General features: G+C 34.9%; 1 protein-coding gene and 1 pseudogene across 1 annotated transcript in view; both read right to left on the minus strand.

Moving 5' to 3' along the window:
* LOC107731050 (vesicular glutamate transporter 1-like) overlaps window positions 1–3,132 on the minus strand; it is a 20,971-nt gene extending 17,839 nt beyond the window's left edge. Inside the window, exon 1 of the mRNA XM_016542037.1 lies at window positions 3,034–3,132. Within this exon, the coding sequence (XP_016397523.1) occupies window positions 3,034–3,095 (62 nt within the window). The 5' untranslated portion in view covers window positions 3,096–3,132. The remainder of the gene's footprint in view (window positions 1–3,033) is intronic.
* A 3,714-nt stretch (window positions 3,133–6,846) lies between these two features.
* The window catches only part of LOC107731169 (sodium-dependent neutral amino acid transporter B(0)AT2-like), an 11,800-nt pseudogene continuing 9,256 nt past the window's right edge, over window positions 6,847–9,390 (minus strand).

Here is a 9,390-nt window from a genome sequence, read left to right on the forward strand (position 1 = left end):
CCCCCCCTCTCTCTCTCTGACCATCACTTCATCTATGTTCTGTTCAGCCTTTTATCATCTTAGCTCACTATTCTCTAGCCGTTTCTTGTACAGAGAGGTGTTCTGAATCTATTCGCCTCTCTGACCTTGTTTGGTTAATTCATGAAAAAATAAAGGTAACAGATTAAAACTCATCCACAAATCTATTTCCCCTCTCCCCTACACGTTTCTTTCTGTTCTACCATCAGTGTTGTTTTATGGTTTTTATGCCAAACTCCTCTGACCCTCCCCTGCGTCTATGTAACAGATTGGGTCTCAGTGGGACCGTGTCACCTGGGGAGATACTTCCCCCCCTCCTGACACACACACACACACACATGCAAACTTATACATATCCCAGCAGCCTGACCTTCACATGCTTTCAGATAAGCAGTCTAGTCAACACGTAAAACAGGAACGACAAACAAGGATTAAAATCTGTGCAAAATAGTGCCTGGCACAGCTAGAAAACATTACCTTAGCACCATTAGCTGACCACATCATATTTGTAAATGCAAGTTTTAATTTACTTTTTAGTTAAGACCTAGAATGTTTCTCTTGGAATCAGAACGAGTCAGAAATCTGAACAAAAATTGAATTCATTATGGAACAAAAATATTGAGGAGTACAATATGTATAAGTGTTTGCTCAACTATGGCACTTATATGTTGTTGTTGTTTTTTTTATTAAAACATACATTTTTTCATAACACTTAAATCAATAATTTGGTACTTTAAATCAGCAGTTTTAAAATATGAAAATTCATAATAAAATGTGTTTAAAAAGGATAATCTAAACTAGTGTCATCAAAAATAACATTTTATTAAAAGTTAGCATACTTGGTTATGAAAGATAGATGAAGAGCCTGCTTTGAAATATAAGACATCTGATGTGAAAAAAAATCACTGAAGTAAATATCCTTTTTAAACAAAAATTATTTTACAATAAATCACAGAATAAATCTCAAGTTGTAATTCAACAAGCTGTAATTTTGTAAAATGATTTACTATGTGTGAAAATAGCATTTAGGTTGTGTATTTAAGATCATAAAGCTATGAAATTGTCCTTTGCAAAACAAAAGAGTCGCCATTTGACTGCTTACAATATCATTTCCATCACAGACTGTCATTAAATGTCGGTGGATAAAACGTTGAAAAATGTTTGAAAAACCGTTGAAAAAAAATGATTTTTAAGAAAAATTAGAGTTTTTCTGTGAGGCAACACACAGTGAAAAGTGTGTTTTAAGATCATTTACTTAATTAAAACCAAAATGTCACAGGTAGCATAGCATCTATTCCTCACTGAGGAATGACTGAATGTGAAGAGTGAGGTGGAGAGATGGAGTAGGAATGACAGAGGGAAAACTGCAGGTGTGAGGTGTGTGTTTGCTGGCCTGTGAGGCTGAAACAGTAGGAGAAGGAGACGCATTGCTGAGCTTTAAATGATTAATCAGCTGCTGATGCTTTCTCTAGAATATTATCAGGGAGTCTCACAGCTAAAGATGAGAGGCAGAAATCCAAATCAGCAGTTTACTTTTAAAACAAACTTTTCCACAGACACCATTCCTTTAGTTTCACACTACACTTAAAAGGCACATACAATTTCTAGTATGCGGACAAAAGCACGTTTTATTCAAAAAGTTCTATTAAATTCACTCCCAGAGAGTCACCACGGCACACGTGCCGCGGCATCGCTAAAAAACGGGAGTCGTGTGCTGCCCTTCACTTAATCCTGAGACTGCGAGCTCGCGAGAGACGAGGAAGTGATGGGGAGGGGGCGTTCAGGGATTTGTAGGGCCGACAGCTGTGTGTGGGTGTGTATGTGTTCCTCATGGGCTATTTTCGAGCTGGATTTAAACGTTTCGTTGCTACCTAAAATCCATTGGAAGAGTATAAAGCGCACGGTCATTGATATTGAATATTGACGACTGTGAGGACGTCGCACATAATCTACAAAATGTTGTATTTATTTATAGAACTTTTTATAAAACAAGACACGGATGTTAGTGGTTATCAAACATTTTTTCTGGGTATTAGATAAACTTATTCGAAAGGGATGTACTTTGACCTTTGGGCAGTCCATCCTGTCAGAATTTGCGCCTAAAACAGATAGCCTATCGAATTAACAAATGCGCTCAACACCAAATCTGTCATGACAAAATACTTCCTTCCTTCCTAATTAGTTTTAAAACATAATACAGTTTAGTTGATGAAACAAATTAATCATTCATTAATCATTCATTCTTACACGTTTTTTGTTACTAATATAAAATACTTGTTCTTTTTTTTTAGTATGGAACATTTGTATTATGTTTAGTACTCGTGGCGTATTAAAACCAAATTTGGTCAACGACTTCCTGTTCTCTGAGCTCGGTCTGCTTTGTCAACTAGCGCGTGGAATCAGAGCTCGTGTGTGTCCCGGGACGCGCGAGCTGTGCAGTGATGCGCGGGACTACCTGACGCTCAGGTGGAATAAAAAGGTTTATTTGAAATATGAACTCGCTCACGCTCACAGATAGGCTACTAGAGAGAGCAAGCCACCAATGCCATGCGTCGGATGTCTGTGGCACCGGGTTGGCCGCGAACTAATCTGATCCATCTGGACAATCTTCTCAATCGGACAGAGTGGACGCATTACGTGCAAACAGATTACATAAGAACACCTTTGACTGAGATTCAATCACGACAAGGGTTTGCACCTGACATCTTAAAGCAGATATACACACGTACATACACGCACGCACAGAGAAGGGCATAGAATCACTTTTTGGTAGTGAACTTGATATAATACGGTTTCACCAGCACGTTTCCTCAGTAAATCCGGTCACTGTCATTAACTCAACGCCTTTGAATTCCAGATGTTTTCTCAACACCACGATTTCGACATAAATCACTTTTAAACACTATGTTTTGTTTTTAAACAAGAATACAGAGAAACCAAGAGAAATATAAAACAATTAAATGAAAACTTCTTAAAGAACCAAAATGCTTTGAGGATAGTTAGATACTTCCTCACCTGTGTATTTTTCCCAAAGTTTTTCCTGCCTGAGCCTTAAAACGGTCCGGACGGATCTCCATCCTCGCGACTCCCGAGTCCGACCGGTATGCTCCTGTCCCGTGCGTACTATGGTAGAACTTTTTTACATTTTATTTTTGCTTTTTGAACTTGTGAACAACACACAATAACATTTACCAGACTGCACATTACATAAAATAAGTAAAATAATTTACTTTAACACACACACACACAAATATATCACAAATTATATAAAGCATAAAGACATATTGACATATTTTTATATAATGAATAAAAGCTTTTTTAAAATTATACCTTGATCACGTTACTAGCCCGTAATAGTCTAGCTACAGTAAATATCACACAATTTGTCACCTGTAAATAAAAGTTGTGTTTGGGCGCAGAGTTTCTCAGCATCATGTGATGGCGCTTGAGGTCCCTGTGTGAAAGTTTATGTGCAGTCTATCGCCGCCTTGCGTTTACTACAGAGATATTTGCAGATTTAAATAATATTGATAATTTGGCAATTCATTAACGGTAATTAATAGCCTACACAATTTAAATATAACTGTTTGCCAGATAACGTAAGATTTAATATAACCTAACATCTAAACCAACCGGTAGCCTATTCAGGTCAAATTCTTATTTTCATAATAATAACATAAAAACAGACTGAATCAACCTGTCTATATTTTTTGTATGGTTACACGAACATAGACACACACACATACACATAGGCCTATATATATATATATATATATAGGGTTACACGAACAAACACACACATACACACACACACACACACACATATATATATATATATATATAGGGTTACACGAACAAACACACACATACACACACACACACACACACATATATATATATATATATATAGTACTATAGATCTATAGTTCATTTATGTAAGTGAGGATAGCAAAATAAAGTAAACTGTGACTTATTGTACCCAAAAATTCTTCATAGAGTGGACTACCAGTAAAATTGATAAAAAATTTGGGACCAAAAATTATTTAGACACTTTGACCTGACCATGTTTTGCTTAATTGTTATCTGATATTATCAAGATGAATTTGTTCTGACGCAGTTTAACTCATATTTTATTACCATTTTCTAAACTATAGCGAATAAACTGTGATAATGTGTGAAATGTTGAAGGTGTCTGAATAAATTTTGGTTTGACTGTATCTATTTAGGTTAAGGATAACGCATATCAGGTAAAACTGGCTCACTAAGGTAACATCTGCACGTTTTCACTTCGTACAGATGGGTTTTTAATAGGTTCCACCAATTAAATATTTCACAAGGTGTCGCTATGGAGTCAAAAGAAAATTTGAGAGGAAAATATATAGGGAAATATTAGGGGTAATAGGGGTTTCATTCTACTTTCACTAAATTGGTTTGAAACCAGTTCTATCTTAAAACCCCTTTACATTTATTATGAAAACTGTATACATGTGTACAGTTTTGTACAATTTGAATTGAACTTAAAATGATCAATTGAACGTAAGTAAACAAAATCTTCAGTTTTATACATATAACAGAACAGAAAAAAACATACGCTGGTAAACTAAATAAATATTAATGAAAGAAATAATGTGCCAAATAACTTTTTATTTGGTACAGACTACATACAGTGACTCTTTAGTATGGCACAAAACTGCGAAGGTAATTACAAAATCTTGTTTTTAACAGGCATACACATACACTTACTCACTCTGAAGTATCCAAACTATACTGTATGTACTGTCATATTACATTACAACAGAAGTGAATGAACAAAAGAATACTCACAAAGGAAGTAAACACCCCCTATAATGTACATACACAAATCAAAGCATGAACAACAGCATAAACATTTAAAAAAGCATTCATGTTTAGTCTAATGACTAAAACCTCTTTTGTGGATCAGTCTAAAATATAGACTACAATTTTTCTGGTCAGCCTGAAACGAACCAAAAGCACGCTGAGCTTTTCCACCCATAATAACCATCATGAACCAACATGAAATGAAGCTGCCGTCTGTATTTGTGTTCACACACCTTATTCAACCGAGGATCCACATAGCAGTCATTTATTTTAACTGTTCTGCATTGTTCTTCTGATATCACAGTATAATTCAATGTTACTGCAAACTGTGCACTATGAATGTAAAGCCTTTTCTTCCTGTGTAGTCTAAGTTTGGCATTATGGAGTCATGGCTTAAATTGCATCGTATTACCAGTGGGGTTGTACAAACCTGAAAATGAAAACATATATGTAGATATTCGGAGTGGGTGGGTGATGCTCAACCATGAATTGTGCTTCCTGTTTGACAAAGTAACCTAATATTTGTGCAATCTGCGGCATTTGATAGTCATATCGTTTATACTATGATCTGTGGCTGTACTAAAAACATTGTAGTATTTTACTGTCACTGAAAACTACAAATTAATATTTTTTTGGAACCTGTGATACTTTTTTCAGGATTATTTGATGAATAAAGTTAAAAAGAACCATGTTTTATTTAAAATATAAATATTTTCTAACAATATAAGTCTTTATTATCATTTTTATCAATTAAACACATCCTTGCTGAATAAAAACATTAATTTCTTTCAAAATGTTTTTTGAATGGTAGTGTATATTGTTACAAAATATTTCTATTTTGAATAAATGCTGTTCTTTTTAACTTTTTATTCATCAAATAATCCTGAAAAAAGTATCACAAGTTCCAAAAAAAAATATTAAGCAGTTTCCAGCACTGATAATAAATCAGCATATCAGAATGATTTCTGAAGGATCATGTGACACTGAAGACTGGAGTACCGGTAATGATGCTGATGAAAATTCAGCTTTCACAGGAATAAATTATATTTTTAAGTATATTAAAATAGAAAACCATTATTTTAAATTGCAATAATATTTCACAGCATTACTGTTTTTTCTGTATTTCTGATCAAATAAATGCAGCCTTGATGAGCAGAAGAGACTTCTTTAAAAAAAAAAAACATTACAAATCTTACTGATCCCAAACTTTTGAACAGCAGTCTAATTTATGTCCGATAACTTTTGACATTTCATATAACTCTATTAATAATATATAATACAATTTTCTCTTTATATTATAACGGATTCCAGGCTAGAACTAGCTTATTAATAAAGTTAACAACTAATAGTTTCATACTCAAAGAAACCTTTAACCTCTAAATACCATTTTAAAGGAATAGTTCTCCTAAAAATGAAAATTTGCCAAAAATGTACTCAAAAACTGGCCATCCAAGATGTAGATGAGTTTGTTTATTTGTCGAAACAGATCTGGAGAAATTTAGCATTACATCACTTGTTCAACAATGGATCCTCTGCAGTGAGAGTCCAAACAGCCGATGAAATAACATCACAATAACCCACAAGTAACCCACACAACGAGGCTGTGTGTTTGTAAGAAAGAAATTCATCATGATGATTTTAGCTTCAAATCTGTTCCAAATGTATCTACATCTTGGCCTGAGGGTGAGTACATTTTCAGCAAATTTTCATTTTTAGGAGAACTATTCCTTTAAGAGGCACTTTTGGTATAGAGCACATCACTAAGTACATGTAAGGATTCAAGTACAAAGCAATTCAATGATTGGTGCACTCATAAAAAGCACCCCTCTCAAATAGGGCCTTGGTTGACATAATTTTCATGAATGTTCATTAGCATAATGTGAATAAATGGAGTCTGCCTCCCTCCACTCCATTAGACAACTCCAATACTGATCAATAAATAGTCTTGTTATTTTCTGCTCAAACCCCTGTTTATCTCGATTTTGTCCGTGCATTTCCTTACAACACAGTGTCTTCCTCTTCCTCTGCATCTTCCTGTTGCGGGAGCAGCATGTAGTGTTCAGCACCCAGTGGAAGGAAGGTGGAGCACGGCCGATTCCTGTCTTCATCCAGTGGGGAGTGATGGTTATTTGGCTCTGGCTCAGCAGAATTGCATTTAGAGTATCGTTCTCTCGGAGGCTCAACTTCGCCCTGCTCCACTGGTAGGCTCTGTCCACCTCTGAGGAAGGAGAGCAGGTAGCCAATGGGAACGGGGAGAAATGCTACGATGATCAGCATGGAGAGCATGACCAGAGCCCATCCAGGATACTCCAGGCTAGTTTCAGATCCCTGACAGAGAGAAATACTGTCACCAACCCGGTGTAGATAATCTGTAGCAATATGATGTTTTTGTTCATACAATAAAAGTAAATGGGGTCCAAAACAAGACTGTAGCTAATTGACCTTCACTGTTCAATTTTATTAAAGAAAGTGATACATTTTTTTTCTATTCATCAAAGATTCCTGGATAAATAAAATGCATCAAGGTTTTCACAACATTTTGTTTCCAACATTGATGTTAATTGTTAATTGTCCTCATTTGTAAGTCGCTTTGGATAAAAGCGTCTGCTAAATGTCTAAATGTAATGTAATGTAATGGTGTTTCTTGGGCAGCAAATCAGCATACTAGAATGATTTCTGAAGGATCATGTGACACTGAAGACTGGAGTAATGATGCTGAAAATTCAGCTTTAGCATCATAGGAATAAATTACATTTTAAAATATATTAACATAGAAAACAGCTATTGTTAATGGTAATAATAATTATTATTTATTTTCTAAAATGACTGTATTTTGTCAAATAAATGCAGTCTTAATGAACATGAAAGACTTCTTTCAAAAACATTAAAACCCGAAATTTTGAACAGTAGTGTATGTGTAAAAATACACAAGACTTTTTTCAAAATATATAGTCATTCAGGTTTGGAAAAACATGAAGGTAAGTAAATTATGACAGATTTTTTTGGCCCTTTAAAAGGTATCTACAGTCATAATTCTTTTTTTTTTTTTTTTTACATAGAAGTTAGTTTATAATGTTCCATCTTATTTGAGAGTGTATAATACCGTGGTGTGATTCCAAGCTGTGTAAGTGGGCCGTTTGAAGACCATGCGGAGAAGACTAGCCGCCAGCAATCCCACCATGCCAAGCAGACCAACATACCTCCACAAATAGCTATAAACCACTGGAGGGCGCCAGTGCAGCATCACCTCCACATCATCCAAGAAACTGAAGAACAGCAAATACAGTGAGGATTAAAAAAAGACTACAAACAGCCGATCACACAAACTCCAGGATAATCATAATAGAAATCTATCATTTCACATTTCATCTCACCGATCAGCACCGTAAATCCATGCCACGCTGACAGTTTCAAAAACGACAACGATGATCAGTGGCAATGTGGCAGAATAGTCATCAAACATGGTCACGAAATAGTTGCCACTTCTCTGAGTGAATAGCAGGCCAATGAAGAAGCCCAGGATACAGCTACACACTGCAAATTATACAATCATACGGCCAAGTTATGTGACATTTACAGCCAGGGCACAATATCATTTAGTATTAGTGTGTCTATTTGTGTGTACCCGTCAACATGGTCTTGTGGCGCCCCAGCACTCGGAAGTTGTCCATGAGTGGGGTAAGAATCCCCTGCATGCTGCCAAACATGGTGGAGAGGCCCAAATTCAGCAGCATGAGAAAGAACAAAGTCGACCAAAATGGCCACATTACTACAGAGTGATATTAACATGTATTATCAAAATAAAGAAATTATTCAATCATTTTTAGAAAGAGGGAATACTATTAGCTGGATTCACTGTATGTAAATACATCTGAAGGGACAAAAATGATGGAAATTAATAATGAGATGTATCGTTAAAAACAATGTAAAACAATTATATTGCATTGTAAATTATGCTACTGTTCAAAAGTCTGGAGTTTGTAAGATTTTTTAAAAGAAATTAATACTTTTATTCAGCAAGGATGCATCAAATTAATCAAAAGTGACAGTAAAGATATTTATAATGTTACAAATATATCTTTCATATAAACGCTGCTCTTGACCTTCCGTCTTTTCATCTATGAATTTAAAAAAAAATGTATGTGCAGTTTTCATAAAAAATATTAAGCAGCAAAAACTGTTTTCAACATTGATAATGACAGGAAACTTTCTGAGCAACAAATCAGCATATCAGAATGATTTCTGAAGGATCATGTGACACTGAAGACTGGAGTAATGATGCTGAAAATTCAGCTTTGCATCACAGGAATAAATTACATTTTATAATATATTCAAAAAGAAGAAGTTATTTTAAATTGTATTATTAAATTATATTAAATAGTTTTTACTTTGTTCAAATGCAGCTTTGGTGAGGATAAGAGACTTTGTTAAAAAAAAAACATTTAAAAAGTATTACTGACCGCAAACTTTTGAACAATAATGTGTGTCCTGTGGACCTTTTCATAACACTTCCTTAAATTAAGGTAAGAAATC

The sequence above is a fragment of the Sinocyclocheilus rhinocerous genome, unplaced genomic scaffold (genome assembly GCF_001515625.1).
Source record: "Sinocyclocheilus rhinocerous isolate Xijiao unplaced genomic scaffold, SAMN03320098_v1.1 scaffold1185, whole genome shotgun sequence".
Taxonomy (NCBI): domain Eukaryota; kingdom Metazoa; phylum Chordata; class Actinopteri; order Cypriniformes; family Cyprinidae; genus Sinocyclocheilus; species Sinocyclocheilus rhinocerous.